The sequence below is a fragment of the Rhopalosiphum padi genome, chromosome 2, assembly GCF_020882245.1.
Source record: "Rhopalosiphum padi isolate XX-2018 chromosome 2, ASM2088224v1, whole genome shotgun sequence".
Classification (NCBI taxonomy): Eukaryota; Metazoa; Arthropoda; class Insecta; order Hemiptera; family Aphididae; genus Rhopalosiphum; species Rhopalosiphum padi.
In genome coordinates this window covers 2,125,759-2,146,053 of record NC_083598.1, presented here as the reverse complement: position 1 = coordinate 2,146,053, position 20,295 = coordinate 2,125,759, and the positions used below count along the sequence as shown (strand labels likewise).

The following is a 20,295-nucleotide window of genomic DNA, read 5'->3' as shown; positions in this document are numbered from 1 at the left end:
TTTACGCACTACACAATATTTTATAAACTTGTTACAACAATAATAATTTAGTGTCATTGAAACTGAAATTATTGCAATATCTGAAATTGATTAATTGGTTGGAGAGGAATTAGCCCCTTATAAAAACAAATAACATTTTTTTTTTCAGAAATATTTTATATTATATATATACATTATATAATGAGTATTTTCACTATGAAAATGTCTTGTTTTCCTTGAAGTCATTTGTGAACGGCAACCGAATGTCAGTTTTTTAACATTAAAACCAGAAAATCTGCTTTTGTTACATAATTGGATTAAATTCAATATAAATGTAATAAATTCAATAACCATTGCAGGTATATGAAAAAAAATGGAGGTGGACAATTTAACCAAAAAACTTTTTAAATAAAAATGTAATATTTGAATATTATTTAATTGCTGTTAAAACAAATTTGTAGGGATATTGCAGCAGATTTTTAAACCTTAAGTACCTATTTAAATTGAAAATATAATGTCATCGTCACTATAAAATCAATATATCCATCGCTGCGTTCAGTATATAAATCTAAATAATTTAGTAGCATTATCTTTAATAGTATTTTAATAAAAGCTGTTCAATCGAATAACGAGAAAATATTTTTATTGAATTTTAAGTAGTCCCTTTCACCATCAATAATATTACGTGATTGCTACCCGGTTACCTATCGGTTACCTGCACACCGAAAATATAACTAAGTATAAGTCTGATATTGCAGCATGAAACGATCGCGAATCACAAAGATATTTTTTTTCGTCTTTATACTCAGCACAAAAACGTACACAAGTTATGTGAATAGTAAAGTTCATCCGTCTATCGGATTTTTTTTTTTAGCTTTGTAACTCAGATATTACAGCGATGGCGTTTTAACGGTTCGCAGAAAAAAAAACGATGGAAAAATACTCTTTAATAAAATCATCACCGCCGTTTTCCCTTTTTTGTGTACTCTATGTGTATAGAATTTAGGTTCTTTCCGTTAATCCATTAAAGATATAATAAGTGTGTGTATTTTTTTTTTATCTCTCAGTTGAATTTAAAAGGGAATGGATTTTCTTTCTTCTATTTTATTTTAATCACATTTAATAATATCAAGTAATATTTTAGTGTGCTTCTTAAATTATATTAAAAATTCTCATTTCGTTCACGACCAGTTTGTATAGTGGCGCTTCGCGATGGTGCGTTTCGACGATATATTATATTATACAATATATTTATATTTAGTTTTTCCCGAGCTTCATTCGGTAATTTATATCCATATAATAATATAGAGAACGTTCATTTGTCTGTCAAACTAGATACATGGATTTACACATAATAATATAATATTAGAATATATATATATATATATATACGCACGCGCCGTTGTACACATTATAAGACGGTGAAATATTATTACATCCATCTAATAATAATGGTTTACTTTGCAAATTACATTTTTCCGCTCGCTTACAATACAATATAGTATCATTGTAGGTTACACTAATGACTGCATTGAATTATATTATTATGTATACGTGATGAAATATTGATTTAAGACACGTTTTGTTCGTTCTCCATTCCCGAGCTCATAGTATACATTATACGTATACTGTTTGTGTAAACCTTGAGCGAAAGCGCACGCAAAATCAATCATTCAAAAATTCTACGACAAAAAGTGTGGGTGTGATGAAATTTAAATTTGCCTTAAAAATGTATAAATTAATAAACTTTAGCCGTAGTCGGGTGACGAAAAACCAAAGCACGCTTCCAAAACACTGTAATTATATTATATTCATGATTATACGACAGGAAATATCTATTAAGTCACTTTTTTGTGCACTCGTGCACTCATCAATTCTAGAGTATGGTGCGATTGTACGAGATTTCCACGCTGCTGGTCACTACTCTCGTAAGCTTTAAAGGATATAGTGACGGTTCTTGCGGTTTTCCCAGTCGTGTATCACGTATTCCTTATTAGTCGCATGGCTATTATATAGTTTCCAATATGCTTAATTTCACACACTATTTTAAGTTTATTTTTTATGTATTATTTATAAAATCGCTTGACTTGTAAATTAAATCTAATCTCTAAAATGTATATTCATGTAAGAAAAAAGGCAGTCGTAAAAATGTTTATCCTTTAAGTAATATTCCTAAAAATTATAAAATTACAACAATTTCAATTATATGTAATCCTATCACCGTCTGTATTAACTAATAATATAATACATTCGACTGAATATCAAAAGCATGCCGCTAAACAATGATATTCATTGTATTGTACATTATAAGATTATACTATACACTATACACGCTAGCTGCGTAAAACGACTTTAGTACATAATATATATTTTAAATGGTAAAAATACAAATTTTTAGTTTTGTATTTTCTATCAGTAAACACAAATTTGTTTGTAACTAAAAATCTGCATTACACAGTGCTTTAAAGGAATTCGGTTTTATTAATTTATGTATATACCCGAACGTCGAACGACGTCGATACAACACTAAATTCACTTAATTTCTATCGCGGTCGTTTGCTTAACCATTTTCTTTTAGCTGTTCCGTGTAATAAAATAAATATTTTTTTTATTAATACGAAATCAAAATAAATACCAATTAAACGTTATTATAATATGATTAAACCTTCGTAAAATAAAAATATAGACATAGGTATCATTATAAAATGTGTTTCAAAAGATAAATTTTATATTAAAGAAGCTGGGACTAGACTTCATAGTATGTGTTTTGGTTCATAAAAACCAGTGAAAATTAAACTTTTGTTTGATACCTTTAAATTTCAACGTAGTCATATTTAAAATATTGTATATCATTCATTTTGAATTTTAAACTAATATAACAATCATAAAAACATTATTTACCTTTTATGATATGATTGCAATGTATTTTTAATTATCATAATATAAAGTAGCTATATGAAATCTAAATCCAATATAGGTATTATATAAATTAATCTATAAATTAATTAAGAAAAATTTCAATTTCAATTACATAATGGTTTTATAAATTAACTATAACTCATAATCATTTCAATGAATGAAACGTTGGGCGATTTTGTTTTGATATCGACGGTTCAACCAATAATCGTACAAACGAAACGTCATAAAATTTATAAATTCAACGGCACTGATCAACGATGCACCGAGAAAAAGTCCACAAACTCCTCCGTAACCGACTGAAAATGAAAAAAATAACAGATCAAAAATATCATATGTATTGCTGGCTGACAATATAAACTTATACAACGTATGTATAATTTAATAATAATAATAATTCATTTTGGGCAAGGTAGTATTATAGTTATAAAAGTTATTGACTTATTTTATATACTGGAACAATAATTTTGCCTTTGTTTACCATTGAAAACGACCTCTTATTGGTCATTTAATAAAAGCAAATTATATTTCTAAAAAATTATGATAATTATAATTATAATTTTCTCTTAAGCTAATAATGCATGTAAAGTAAACTGAAAAAATAAATAATTGTATATAAATTTGAAATTAATTATCAATACATTATTCTCATGGACAAAAAAAATAGTGGGTATTATGTAAAAATTCAACCACTTATAATATTATGTAATCTATTGAACTTGTTTAAGTAACGTTTATAACCATTTTTTTTTCAAATAATTTTTTTATAAATTTAATATGTTTAATGTTTTTGATATACTGTCATGAATTGTAATGGTACTTATATGACATAATCAATATTATTACATAAAATCGATAAACTTAATAAACTAGAATATAACATTTTAAAAACTACCTATATAAAATTGATAAAACATAAGTAAAATTTTAGACATTTTGATAAAATTGAAAGAGATAAAGTGTTCGATATGTATATATATATATTAACTATATTATTAGCAATAAATCTAAACTACATATGGGAAAAAATTGAAAACCATAAAACATAAAACTATATTGGTATATCTTGGTTTTAGTATATTTTTATGTTCACAGAAAAATTGACACAGATAAAATGTTAGGTTAGAATAGGTATACTTCATACTTTGTGAACTAGTTCACAAAAAACGGACAATCTACTACACTTAAAATTGTCCTGATATTTCCTAAAAATAATTATCAAAATATTCATCAGATTCATTCGGTCTACCGGTTTTGAAAACAATACGATACAAAAATATTAATTTAACAAAAATTATTGAAATTAATAGTATATTTATAGTTATTTATTTAAAAAATTTGCTATAAAAACAAATGACACACTGTGTCAACCGCTAAAAAAAATAAATGGTATAGATTAGTCGTAGAGTATATGAATATATGATTTAATTTTTTTTTTAGTTATGTAACCGATTTTCAACTATTTAAATAAACAAAAACATATCCGGTATCTGTGTGCCAAAAATAAATGCATTTGTGTGCCAACCTCATATGAGATTTGAAAAAATAAGCTAAAAACACCCTCCGAGTCTTAAGTAATATATTGATATAACTTTTATTGAAACATTGTAGAATATTGTAGAATATGTGACTAGTGCGTTTAAAAAAAAAACTTTCAGGTTTACAATATTATAGTACCTATAGATGTATAAATTATAAATTGTATAAATTGTCGCTGGATAATATTGAAGTTAACATTTTGCAATTAAAACATTATAATATTATTATGATTAATAATATAGTAATGTATACTGATTTTTAGTAATTTTATATTTTACATTTTTGTCGTTATAATATGATTATTGGTTATTATGACCTATTTTCTCTTTGCTCCTTAAACGGTTTGAACGCTCATATAGACGATTTATATTTAATATTTTTCCTGTATGAATATGTACGAATAAAATAATATCATATTCTTTAGTCTAAGGTTAATTTTTTTCATACATCTACATGCTTATGCTTATATCATTGAAAATTGTAATATAACTTGCCACTTATATTATAATATAATATAAATTTCTTAAAAAACAAAAAAGGATCGAGAACAACTAACATACAAGGTGTATCAAAAAATTTTGCAGACATAAAATTTAAGTGTCAAAATTTAATTTAAATAAGTAGGTACCTATATAGTATTATACATGACAAAAGTTCTTCATTTTCAACGATTCAACGATCTCGTATTAAAAATGAATTAATTATATATCATAATAATGACTTATTAGGTCATATGCTGATTAAACCGTTGAGACGAGAAGGAAAAATCATTTTGTAGGCAATATACTAATATACCTAATAAGATCTCGAAAATTAAATTGCTATAATATACAGGATTACTGTTTTACCACGAGCAAAACAGCATCTTAAATAACATAATGGAGGACATTTTTAAATTTCTAGAACATTCTAGAAATTGTATTAATGGAAAAAAATAAGCTGTAAAAGTTAAGTACGTTTATGATATCGATTATCGATACGCTGTAAATCTTCGTCTGCGGGAGAGTCCAGTGCAGTGTCGTCCGTCCACTCATTTAATTATTATTTCAATAAAACAATTAAGTCGTAGTAATTAAGTAATTATGATAATATTATATATTATTTTATATTCACCCAAAGCGTTCATAAAGTCAAACACTAAATCCGTTTCGTACAGGAAGCACGTAGACCTATGAAAGAAAACGTCAATCGTAATTTGGTCGGCGCTCGATCTGAAAGCAAAAAAAAAAAATGTCGTTTTGGATTTAATAAACGACATTAGGTACTATATTATTATTATTATTATACTATGTAAAGAATTCTGGTACGGGGAGAGGAGAGTAAAATAAGTATAAAAATAAAACATTTTTACCGTAAATAAACAAAATATAATTTTTATGACATTATCATAAAAGTGACATCAATCTTATTTATAAAAACCGTGAAGTGAATAATGACGTGGTGTCAATTAAAACGTTATCCATCTCTAATATGGTTAGGTTAACGGTGACAGATTATTACTTAACGAGGGAATTTGAGGAGATTTAAATGTTAATAATATTTGACAACACACTTAGTTATATCGAGTGCAATTTATTTAACGTATATTGTAGTTAAATGTTTATATAATACATTTTACTTTACCGATTACCTGGTAACAGTACCTACACGTGGAGCAGGCAGATAAAATGAAACTACTTTGACACACAACTGAGAGATAAAACTATAAGCAGGTCAAACGATTATAATTATTAAACATTTTATTAAATAATCAAAATATAGTTATACGCCTATAGTGCGACTCTGTGACAACAAAGAATGAACTAATATGACACACGCGTCTATCCGTCTAGATCAGTGGTCTTCAACCTTGTGGACTCGCGGTCCACTTTTTTAGGACTACATTTTTTGCGACCCACGTAAGCTTTGTAAAAAAGCTAAAATTGCTTAATGCTTTGCAATAGTACTATTACTACTTATTATTAACTGAATACAATACAACATTTTTAAACTGTATTTTCATTTATTTATTTTCTAAGTTTTATAATTAAAAAATTATTTTTTTACCTCATATAATTTTATAAGTTTATTTTTTATTTTAAAGAGAAGACTTATCGCGACCCAATTTTAAAGCTTACGTGACCCATCGGCTGAAGACCACTGGTCTAGATTATATATATATATATATATATATATATGATTATATACTATATCTATAATAGTAAAATATAATTACTTTAATGAAGATTTAATTATCGAGTAATTTCTTTATGGGACAGGTTTTTTTAAACATTTCGGGGAAGGTTTGAATTCTAATAAACCACCCAGTATACATGTCTGGATGAATACGTAGAATATAATATTGTCGTAAATGCGCCTTTCAGTAATATACTTGTATTTTATACTGGAATGACCAAAATACCATAAATTACCCGGTTTTAGATTGGATTTAAAGAATACAGTTAGATATTGTGAATATAAAAACGTCATATACACTTTTTTAGACATTTTTAGATATCATTTTTCATTTTTATAACGTCATTGTTTCGTAACGAAAAATATTTCCATATTTGTACACGCTGTATAAATTTGTACCAAAAAATTATTATTATTGAATGAGATAATGACATGGCTTATAAATTATGTTTAGTTTGAAATTCGTATCCTTTATTATTGTAAATACTTATCAAATAAGAAACCCGGTGAAGTCGTTTTGCTATTAGTAGGAGTCGGTTTTACTACGTCGTAATTGAATAGGCTACTCAAAAAAATAGATATTTCAAATTTAAATTTAATGATATATTATTATATACAAAAAATACTCTGATCGATAGTGTCCTATGTTTCTAAGGACATTTTTAATTATTTTATATCACTAATTATAGTGCTTTGTTTTTCTATTGGTTTAGCTAATTTTTCTAAAAACAAATCGCGATTATTATAACGGTTAGAGTATTTACTAGATATAAATAGCTTAAAATATTTCTAAGAACTTTGAAAAATTGCTTATAATAAAAATGGGTAAAAATAATGGGCATGACGTAGAGCATTAAACATACCAATTGCCTGACGGCGTTGATGTTAAGCTGATTGCTAGTTCCCGGTGTGCGTTATTTCTCGTAACACACACGCCATGTACTATCTAACCATAATCATCGGGATAAAAATAGTATCTAGCTAAGATCTCTCCCAGCAAAAATAATAATAATAATATTCGTAGTGGTGTAAATAATTTCAAGTCCCTTACAAATGTATATATTTTTTAATTTCAACAGAATAACTAAAATCTTTCTTTTTGTTTAAATATTTAATTCTTTAGACGTTTTAACTTCAAATATCTGTTAATATTGAATACACGAAATACAATAAATCTTAGTATTATTGTTATATTATGCTCATTATAACTATTTACAATTCAAATCTCAAAAATAAAAACAATTTTTAAAATATCAGACATTTAATAAAGTAATGAGTGTATCGCTTATATTATAAGAAAATGCTTACGTTTCGTTTAACACAACGATGTTAGACTGGTACTTTTGACTGCGACAATCACCCGGACATTTACATCTAAGATTCGAGGATAAATTTTTATCGCGATCCACGATGTTGATGAAACTTGCTGAAAACGACGTTCCGACAATTAATTTTTATGTTACAATGAATAAACGAAACAATTTATAACATCACTCGTATATGATGGTGCTTAACACCTTTAGCGCGACGAAACGGATCGTTTTATTTTATGTCTTATATAACAGGAGTGGCCAAATTGCGATTCGCGAGCCACATGTGGCTCTCATCGTTGTCAGATACGGCTCGCGTCTTGTATATAAAATTAAAATGTACTTATTATATTATTAATATTTTGAATTAACATTTTTTATGTAAACAATTTTTACATTTATAAAAATTATCAAATTACATAAAATTATCTATTAATGTTTTACCTATAGGCATCGTATCCATTGTATTTATACATATTATGGCCCACGAACCTATTCATGTTGGCCGCCCTTGTTATATAATATTATAATATAAAGGTGATTTTTGAAGTTTTAAAAAAAAATGTTAAACATATTTTATTAACGGGCATGGAATTTCGTTGGATGTGTTGTAAAACGAATTTTGGTAGGTTTTGGCTATTATAAGTCAACCCAACTCCTTCGCGAGACTCTAGGTGACATTTTTTTTTTATTTTATATTATGTATGGCAACTAAGAGGTATCATCAAGAATTCAGACTCGACTGTGATATCATATAATATATTCATAAGAATTATTATAATCACATTACAAAGTGTGGCCGCACCAATCGTTTTCTCGCGTATAGTTTAAATTTTGTGTTTTTCAAGAGGAGAAAATGTTTATCTAGTTTATTGAAGCTTTATTACACTTTGTTTATAAATTGATATTTTTATACTTGTGTTTTTTTTCGAGTTATACAATATAATATTGCCAGAGTAAGGTACATGTTTTTATAAACACTAAAATCGAATAAGAAAATATTAATTTATGTGTATCACCAAGTATATAAATATCTAATATACGAATTTGCTTTTAAAATAAGAATGAAAAATATTGTTAATTTTCCTTATAAATTTATAATTTAAGGTCAGTGTATATAATATAGTTGTTGTTAATAAAGTCGATCAAAAGGTCACAAATTCGTAATGAATTATTTATTACAATAATTTTATCATCTATGTAAAATCGATACTACCTTTTAATTGATTTTTATTAGTTTTATTATCTTATTTATGCATTATATACCGGACAAAAATGTCTGTTGAGACTATTCACCAAATTAGCTATAAAAAAAAAAACGAAAATTGTTTTCATTGACTGCGGCGTACAATACAATATTATTTGTACTTAGTATATCAACATTAAAATTGTAATCTAGATAGATCGTCAAACCGAGGACGACCAGTAATATTGGGATTGAATAAATCTCTTTAATCGGAATGTGTAAAGACCAATCCGGAATCCTTCAATGACCTTCAACTGCAGGGAATCAGGTTTTTAAAGTTTGAGTCAATTATTCCAGGACTTGATTTATAATTCGATTTACATTTTTTTAAATAATATGACATAAGTTTATCACACGTTTTTAAAATCACGTTTTCTACCTACACGTAGTTGAAAAAGAAATACTTATTATTTTATCGATAACTTCGGACTTCAATAATTTTAAATTTAAAATGTTAATATTCAGCTCGTCCGAGACTTTTAACGGAATCATATTCACTAATAGAATTAACATTTCTATTTGTTTTTATTTATAGTAAGATGGTGTACAATTTTAAGAAATAATCAGTAAAAAAAAGAAATCCTCTAACTATTCTGCTATACATGTATAGGTATTGAGTGTAACACGTAATTATATAAAACTCTGTGAGTAAAGAAGATCCCGATTATTTTAAATACATTGAGAAATTTCTATTTTAAGCCGACCGAAATAAAAAATAGATCCGATATTTGCTACCAGAAAACTCCCTCGAAGTTTATAGTTGGGACATATTTTCTTACAGAGAATGTGTCATTACTCATTAGATACAAAAATAAATAAATAAATGTACATCTTTATAAAATCAATACATTTTTCGCCTACGCTCAGAATCGAAAATAATATTTGGAAATGTTTAATTTTTTTTTTTTGAAGCACGCCAAAAATAAAGTATAGTATCTATCAAATTCTGGTATTTCGAAAAATATTAATATTAAGCGAAAAAAAAAAACACTGTCGATAATAACTTATGAATATGTGAAAAAAAAATGTAAAGCGACCAGTTTGTATTTTATATAATGCATAAATAATACGTGTTTAACAGTAATAATAATAATTACATGAATGTTCGGCCAAGCATAGAAGTCCTTCTACGTTGCACTCGGGATAGGGAAGATCTGAAAGCAATATTATTATTATTTTTATTTTCCAAACTGACATTGTTCGCTTTTGGTATTCGTCGGCTTAAAAACCCAAACAAGAAATGTAACAATGTCATAACATTAAAAATACATAGTGTACACAATGTAGCTTTTGGTTTCATATTTTTTTTTTTTTTTTTACCTTTTTCGTAGTGAAAATAATAGAAACTCGGCACGCACTTGCAATCGTGAAACATAAACCGTTGGTAACAGTTGAATAAACAGTTTGACCTCAAATAGCCTCGTCCCAAGTAGATTTTTTCGTCGGGGTACAGACAGTGTCTCTTTTCGGGTTTCACGCGTATGAGACGTGTTGTCGGAATCACCTTATCCCCCCACACTTTTATATAGCCACTGGTACCTTTAGCCACCATCATTCCCCGATCGATCGGCAAAGCACTCGGATCCCTAATCATAACCTGTAGACAAAAATAAATAAACCAGAAACTACCATGAAAATCGTATTGCTACCTAATGTTTACACAGTATTAAAACAATATCAAGTTACATGTCGCAACTCATTAAATTAATATTATAGTTTTGTTATATATTATATTATTATAATATACAAGCGTAGTTTATCTTAAGAAAAATTCGAGTCCTTCTGACTTTCGAAAACGTGATCTAAAAATGTCACGAAAATTATTCAAAAGATCACATTGTCATACACTAACTAAATCTACTAATCTCTGTACAATATTCATATAAATAGTATCGAATATCTATTGAATGGATCTGAATCAGATATAGAAATAAAATATCTTAATACAACACAAAGACGAAGTGCTTCACTTAGTGGCTATTGTATATTACTAGTGTACTACTACTATACTATACAATAAGTTTTAATAAACTGTTTTTAAAAATGAATTCTAAAATATTACAAAATGAATATGTTTATAAATCACTTTGAATCTAAAATATCAAAATAAACACCTTCAAGTAAACATGAAAAATATTGTTCTAAACATCTAAATTTCCAAGTTTAATAATAACACAATACATAATATAATATAATTATTAACTCAGTGAAATGCGAACAGTTAAAAACTAAAATAATTTATGTTACGTGCAATTGTAAGTCAGTTATAGTGACGTATTTTGGATTTTCTCTGACAAAAAAGGAAAAGAGTTGGATTTATTCAAAGTTTACTAACTTTGTTTTATTATCAAAATTATTGGTTTCGGTTTTCTTATCCATAAAATTGGCTATAATTCCCTAAATTACAAGTTTATTAAATATTATGGTGGTTGAATATTTATGATAAATAATCTACGTAAAAAAAAAAAAGTTAAATATTTATAAGAATTTCCAAATGGAACATTTCAAAGCGACAAAAAAGTTCTACATTTGGTAAAAATGTTATGAAAAATCAATATCAATAGATTAGCCGCCGGCGCTTTAAAGTTTAAAGTAAGTTAACATATTTCTACTACCAAACATCAATAAAATAAATTTAAATAAACATTTATAACATATAATAAAAGGCTATTAAAATGCATACATCATCTAAACATAATTACATATTACTTGATTATAATATTATGTATATACAGCTCAGTTATTAATATTTGATTTTTTTAATTTACTCATAAATTACCTTATGTGGCATAATTTTGATACTCCAGTGACATAGCAATACTACGGTATGTACATTTGATTATGATCATTCGGTTAATTAGGCTATAGCCATTAATTATTATTAATTTATTATAATAGCCAGGCCGCAATTCAAATAAAAAACGGCGATTGCTGAAGTCCCTATATTTTTAATTTAGTATTGTATTTTAGTGACTACAGATTACACGATAAGCAACTTAAACTCCTCCCACTCACTCCACACATCACTCCAATCAATAATTATTTATTTAGTAATGGCTTTGTACCTTACATATTGATTTATATTAATATAAAATAAGAGCTCATTAACAACAAACGGCATAAATTATAAAGGCGCTAATTTCAAAACAGAGAGTGCTAACTTACACCGCAAGCGCCTCCCAAATTGCGCCTACGTAATAAAAATTAATAGCTACAGTTTACGATAGTATCAATAATATTGCATTAATTTATTGTATATTCATTTAGAACATTTCATTTTTATTATCTCAGAACCATCATAGGATACTTGAGAATTAATTATTATTAATTATTACTGTTATTTGATATTCGTCGACAAAATGTTATCACCAAATAATATTGTATACAGACTCGTGTATTTTCTTGGTTTAAAAAAAAACGTTCTAGGGAACCACCCTCCCCCCCACAGTCCCAGAAATCCTCCCCACAGATGTCTACCACTCATCGTATTTACGTCACTGGACAAAGAGACGAACATCTTATTGTAAAGCACTAAGCACTTGTTTGGTCCGTAGGAATAAACCTTTAAATAAATAGATCTAAACCTTAAGTGGACTGTATATACTTCATTATAACTTAAATAGTTGTAGTCGCTCGATGTGATCGATACAACTTTCGATTCACGACTAACATTGTAACGCAAATATTGTCACACGTACAAATTAATACCAAAGATTTTGATACAGTCGCGATATAGCGTATTTATGACGTACCATAATACGATACGAGAGCTAACAGCACAATTTATGATTACTGTCTTATTGACATGTTTATATTATTATTACAGTTACAAGTACCGACAAGTGGCATCAGTACTACTTGATGAGTTATTCGTCATTATGGTATTCTAAATTACAAATTTTTTAGTATTATTTGTGCATACTATAAACATTTATGATATATATATGTATAATTCAAAATAAAAGAATGCAAAACAAAATAATTAAAATATAAGGCCATTTTTTCCTCCAAATAAAAAAAAACTTAAGAGATGAAGAAATATTCAAGGAAAATTGAAAAATAAAATGTACATATAATATACACTAGAGCTACTTTAAAAATTAACAGTATTTAAAATAATGTAATAAACTCGATAAAAATACGATAATGCTAAATACCAAAAATCTACTTAAATCAAGAAATTTGAATTATATGGTATATCTTGATCCACGATACAAGGTACCTAATGGTTGAACATTTAATACGCTTAGAGCGCTAACATAAAATCGACACTTTAAATCTGATCAAATCTGAAATCAAAGTATCACTAACGAATGGACAACACTGCGACTATATATCTTAAATTGTGCTTAACGTATATAAAACCTATATATATATAAATGATTCTCCAAGCACGATCAACTCATTTTTTTCTTTAGCAATAAATTTATCAAAATTCTGATTTTTTTTTAATTCAGTTGTTTATCTATAATTTTTACTGAAAAATTGGAACTCGTATGGATGTTTAGTGATATTAAATATATAACTGGTTTGAGTACATGACAATAATTGTATATCTATAACAGAAATAGAATTTAATAAAAATTATATCAATTAACAAAACTATAAATAAATTCCTCAAAGTTAGTTGAACATCGTTTATTACGCTTGTGAACAAAATCAGTAAAATAAATAAGTTAATTATTAAAATATTAATATATATATATATGTATATATGATATAAGCATAACATACAAATATTAATAAGCAAGTATAACATACATTTTCATAACCACACCTGTGAGGTAGGAAAATGCGTGTCACTTCAAAAATTATAATTTGTGTACATTTATGTTGTAAGCTAAAAAAGTAAATGTGTGTGTGCGCAAACCATGTACCCGATTTAATGTAAAACTGTTCTCCAACAAGTGTTAGTTTATTTGCGCAAACAAGTTGTCTTTTTGGTATTTGTACGCAAAGTAGAACCGCCCAAATAAATTAAACAACCTTTTTTATTAGTGTATAGTGTACACAATATTAATATTCACCTCACAGTTTGGGAATCGGTGCTATAATATATTATTAATCAATCAGATTTATGACCATCGTAATATCATTCAAATCGCATAGGTTTAAAATGTTTGGATATATCGTCCAGAAAATTACACAAAATATTGTAAATTTTATAATTATTAATATAATATTTATAGTTATAACCAATTGATGTGCTCTCACCACTAATCCACTTTTGGCGTTGATATAGGGTGGAATCTTTTGAGCGCGCATAGAAAACCACAGTCCAGACCACGGGCCGCTTCCACCAGTCCTCCTAGGCCTCCTGAATATACCCTGATCATCTTCATCAACCCAAAAGTTATTCTTGTCCCCGTGCATCCCGTAAAATTGCGTTTTTCTAGAACATATAAACATATAAAATGCCAAGTACATTAATTAATTGATGTTTAATTAAAGCATACCAGTAAATTGCATTTTATATTATTAATTTATAACTTTTAACTTTACATTTTTAAATAATTGACTATTTCATTCTTCTAAACTAATTAGTTTTGTGTAGAATTTGGCTAATTGTTATTTTAAAAATTCCAAACTAAATTTAACTACTACATTATTTTTAACTGATAACTTAATTTTTCCATATAGATTCAAATTCAACATATTATTATATACATCATATTCTGAATTCTTACTTACATACAATAATACTCATGACTAAGTAATATAATATTAATAAAAATTGTATTTAGTCGTGATACTACTCATAATTGTGAAAATACACACGATCTATTTCAATAGTTGTTTTTATATTGTTAAATTAACAAAAAATATTATTTTATACATTTAATCAGATGGAATTTAAAAAATCGCAAAAAAATGCCGATAATTAAAACGTTAAAAATTGCAACAAGTCGAAACATAAAATTAAATAGGAAGACTGTCATAATTAATATTGAATTATCTAATAATAAAAAAAAAAAATAATATCAATGCTTTTAAAGAGTTTTTTTTATAAATTATAATTACATATTAATTACTGTTTAATAATATAATACGAATACGATAACATAATACATGGACGGGGTTTGAATATGAAATAGTGGGCTCGCCATACAAATTGGACTGCTTATTTGAATTAAATTGTACAAAATTCAAACTATACATTGCTAATTTGAATGTGAAATATCCACACATTCCACACACACACGTTTTAATATTCATTAAAAAAATTCAATCATACCGTTTGCTGTATTCGGATACGTCAGAATTGAAACTGTAACAGTAACCGTAACAGGTTTTCTGGAGTTCGAAGAGATCGCAACAGTTGTAGTAACTATTACGCCACCAGCACAGAGAGTCGAATATTGTATGGCACGGACGGACTGCCTATATACACGTGAATACAATAAAATATATTTTTTAGACATAATAATCGCGTAGGCGACAGATAGGCGCAATTCGGGCAAACCTGGCTGTGCTTATCGATCACAAATGTGAAATTGTCTACAACATAATTTATTCCAATAGCGGTTAAATTGTTAATGCAAAAAAATCTAATAGTTCTAATAAATCGATATTATCTATACAACGCAAAGTCATTGCTAAATTATGAATATTGAATGGATGACCAGTGGGAAATAGGAGGAGTGGATAAAGTTGTTCATCGTGCAGTACTGTTGTAGTCAATGGTTACAACACCAATCGAATAAATAGAGAAAAATAGAGTAACGTGTAAATTCTACTAACTAGTACTAAATTTTGACTTGTGTAAAAGTAAAAATAAACTCCAATGATATTGTCTTTAAATTTAAAGTTATTTAAAACTAAAATTAAATTTCATTCTAATAACATATTATTATATTCTCTTTTCCAATTTATGGCTAAAATTAGTTACACAACACGTTGAAAGTCGTGTATAATCATTAGTATTTCTTAAATTTTAGTTTTTCTATCATTATCGTCTAATTATGATACCCAGTAATAAATATTTTGTAAGTTCAACATCTTGTTTTGATAAACTATTTAAAGTGAAACACAAAATTTTCTCAAACACACCTTGGGACTTATATTAATTAAAATAACTATAACCATAGTATGTTGTCAAATTTAGGATTAATTAGTTTATTTTTTAATGTTTATTTTTGTAATATATTACAGTATAATTGTGCATAACATTTTAATTAAATTGGTTTTTATAATATCGATGGAATTTACATACTATAAATTCGATGCTAAAAACCCTTCAATATGGTAAACAAAATCCGAAAATTCATAAAGCTTATTGTATCCAAAAAGTTGTACGGTAAAATATTAAAACAGTGTGATATTGATGTCACCAGTTTAAATAAATCATAGTTTGAACGTATTATAAATTAATATATTATAATGCTGTACTCTCGTACTAGTTGTATATATTATTTACAGTATTAAAATCAAATTATAACTTAATAAGGGTTTTAATATTCCCCTCTTGAATTAATTTTGAGTTTATACATCCACTGGCTAAGAATTTTCGTTTAAAACTAAATAATTAAAAAAAAATACAACCAAATCATAACTTTATGCAGAAAAAAATTAAATTTGAATTCCCATCAGACGCTCTCCCTAAATGTATACCATTTTCAGTGTACATAGCACGTAATGTTATTACATTGTTTTCGTTTAATAACTTCTCTGAGTCAATGTTCACAATTAATAGACACGAGTTTTTTGTGTAAAAATAAAACGCAGATCTAATTATATATTGCTATATATTATAATATATCGCTTATTATAAACAACATCACCTTCAGTAGCATGTCACTGATGTTGAGTTTGTTGAGCTCGTCGTAGTGTTTTTCGTAATTTTTTATTTCGATGAAATCTTCGAACAGTGGTAAACGGATCGTTGCTAAGTTCGCCATTATTTTGAACACGGCTTCGTCGTACGAACCTGGTCGGTTTAAAGAGTTGTTATACCTAGAAACACAATGACAAGACCGTTTTATTTATTTATTTTTTTATTTCACTAATATTTTATTATAACATTGTATTTTACGCTCACAGGGTCTTGATCACGGGACCGTATACACGGCTCGGTTCGCAAATGGTCACTGAAGGAAACGGTGCCTTGGAGTACGAATACGATGTGGACAATATAATGGTTTTGGTGAAACTTGACTCGTAGACTTTCCAGACTTCCAAGACACAGAATCCGGTGCCGAACAAGGCGATTGTGAACATCACCAGCCAAAATCTTCTATTATAGTGTATTATACGATAAGTCCAACGCGATTGTTAATTGTTTTAGGGTTTGGATATTATATTAAATTATATTTTTGAGGGAAGTGTGAATAGTGTGATAGATTGATAATTTTGAAATTAAATAAATACTTTACAATCAATCTAATTGCAATGAAATAGACACTATTTTGTTGTTTTGTTCTAGATACCTTTTTCCTGATTTTTACATCATTTTCGCATACTTCTATAGTTATATTTTATAATTGTGCTATTACATCATTGCCAAAAATATATTAAATAATTGTTATATGTATAATACTTAAATATATAGATGACAAAATTGTAGTTTTATCAAAGTGATCGTAATTACAATTTTACTTACAACTTATGGAAAAGGGACAATTATCTGTTGTATTACATTGTCATAATTGATATGGAATGCAAGACAGTACGGTAGCGCACTAATTTTTAAATATAATAAAACATTTAAAAATTTAGGTAAATTAAATTAGATTGTAAACATGTATTTAAAATATTTTTAGCTACCTATTAATATATATGGATAAAATAGAAAAGCCAATTTTTAAGAGAACTTAAAAATGCGTTTTAAACCTGTTTATCGGGGTTAAATCGTTTAATCTTCGGCCAAAACTGAATAGTAATTTTAAGTTTTAAAAAATCAAACATTTAACTTGCAGCAAAGCATGTTACAATGAAATAAAATATGTTAATAATAATTGCATTATTTAATCAAGTTCTATTTCTTATAATTATTTAATAAGTTGGAATGAAAATTAACATAAACAAAACAAATTAAACATGTGACAACTTTGTTTGTATTAATATAGTATAGTTTTAAAAGAAACCTATGATAATATGATAATAATTTAACATAAATACTTTTTTAAATAAATATTGTAATATTATATGATATATGGTATATAGTAAAATAAATATGATTTTTAACCAACAGTTTTACTCCTCGTTTGTCAAATTAAAACAGTTTGCTTTTATATCAAATTAATTCAATAAGTACGCTTATATTTAATTTCGAAATGTATGTACCAAAAAAAAATGTTGTGATTGTAAACATTTAATGATATTGAGTGATATTTGAGTGAGAATTTATTATTAACTATAATAATTGTTATTTCTTAACAATAGTTAATGAAAAATATCAATAGTTTTGTTTTTATTTATTAACACGACGTTGAGAAAACAGAAAAACGGTTTTGCCTCTCAGCTCGTACGTAATTACCCCGCTTTTCCCTATACTATAGGGTATATTATTATAGCGTATTTATATGTCACGTGTAAAAACTTTAGTTGATTGGTAAATATCAATATTAGTAAATGTGTCAATAATTTACAAAAATAAATTAGCCAATAAGCAAAGTTTTAGTAAAAATAACTGGTATAATATATGTGTTTGGTTGTAAATTTGTTTTTAAAAATTAATATCATAAAATTATTATTTATTTTATTTTTTTGACATTATCTTATCGTATTTTTTAAAGTGAAATTAATTAAACGTTTTTCTTGCTGTTTTTATTACCTTCTTTAAATGTTTTTTTGACCTTTAAATTTACTACATCTGAGACCTATTTACAGGTTTATTATAGTAAATGGTCATTAATAATGACTTAAGTCGGTTACAAACTACAATGACATATTACCGACATTTTGTAACCTGTATATAATTAAATACACACATACATATGGAACACGGCACAGAGTAGACAACTAGTGCAGTTACCAGTATTACTGAGTATTTATGTTTATACAGGTAAAAAAAAATTTATTCAGTTGAATTTACATACACAAATGGTATATAAAATCTGTATAGGATTTACAATCTCCTATTATATATTATTGCTGTTTATATATGTAACTAAAATGTATATTATGCATATACAATATCGGTAGTTCAATTAATATATGAGTTTATAAAACGCTTCTATTTTTACTTCATTAGGTCATTTTAATACCTTTGTTTAAGACTTTTTTTATTATTATTGCATTTTATTCGACAAAATAATTTAAAGAATACAGTAAATAATAATATTTTTTTTTAATTATAACGTTAAAATGTTTTCAAAAACATGATTATTTACCTAGAGAAACAGTGTTTATTGATAAACAAATATTCAATTTCTATATTATAATAATATAATTAAAAAAAAACTTAATGTGTGGTGGCGGCAACAGCATTGGTATCCGCCAATGACAATTATTTAAAATATTTTATAAGCGCAAAAAAATTGTTTTAAGTGCTTACCGTTCGCCGACGTTTTTGGCTCGGATTATGTGTTTTAACGCATTGACGGAAATGTTCAGAAAATACTCTCGACCGAAATCTTTTAACTTTTTCTTGGGCTTTCGGCGGCGATCCATTTCTGAATGACAAAATCCTTGTTTATCAAAAAACACTTTTAGTACGCGTATCTATATATTATATACGTATAGCTAAATATAATAACAACCATACGCATGTAAATTACTCAAATTAAGTTATAAAACCGTATCATAGACTCTCCGGGAACCCTCAAAAGACAAATAATTATATTATGAGCCGTTGTTAGTTCCCGGATGGGTGACAGCCTGGGAATTTTAGCAACACACACGCCATATCGTTGAGATAAATATAGCATTTAGCTAAAATCTCTTCTGACATAAATACAAATTGACAATATATTATTGTTAAATGTAGTCATCATTTATTTTGTTTTTAATACTATTTATAGACAATTTCTCATTTGATTAAAGCAATTATTTTTTTTCCGTATGAGTATTTCGATAAATAATTTAAATGCATTTAAAATATTTCAAATACTTACGCAGTAGTATAATGCGTTTTGGTCTCCGTTACACTGCCTGTAAATACTTGCAATATTACTGCAAAGAAGGCGTCGT

The 20,295-nt window shown here is 26.8% G+C and overlaps 1 protein-coding gene across 1 annotated transcript; it reads right to left on the bottom strand.

The window, feature by feature from the left end:
* Positions 1 to 3,048: 3,048 nt before the first annotated feature.
* LOC132921398 (pickpocket protein 19-like) lies at positions 3,049 to 19,776 on the bottom strand. Its single transcript, XM_060984405.1, has 10 exons — positions 19,661 to 19,776; positions 17,204 to 17,398; positions 16,947 to 17,118; positions 15,401 to 15,546; positions 14,380 to 14,557; positions 10,486 to 10,762; positions 10,263 to 10,319; positions 7,918 to 8,035; positions 5,548 to 5,645; positions 3,049 to 3,194 (listed from the first exon to the last, which is right to left on the bottom strand). Exons 1-10 carry the CDS (start codon positions 19,774 to 19,776, stop codon positions 3,049 to 3,051), a joined length of 1,503 nt encoding a protein of 500 aa, XP_060840388.1.
* Positions 19,777 to 20,295: the final 519 nt, after the last annotated feature.

Excerpts from the sequence above, each read along its gene's own strand:
- LOC132921398 (XM_060984405.1), bottom strand. The coding sequence starts at position 19,776 with ATGGATCGCCGCCGAAAGCCCAAGAAAAAGTTAAAAGATTTCGGTCGA. Across the intron at positions 17,399-19,660 it reads GCCAAAAACGTCGGCGAACG|AAGATTTTGGCTGGTGATGT; the intron begins GTAAGCACTTAA and ends ACACTATAATAG. Across the intron at positions 3,195-5,547 it reads TGACTTTATGAACGCTTTGG|TCGGTTACGGAGGAGTTTGT; the intron begins GTGAATATAAAA and ends TTTCATTTTCAG.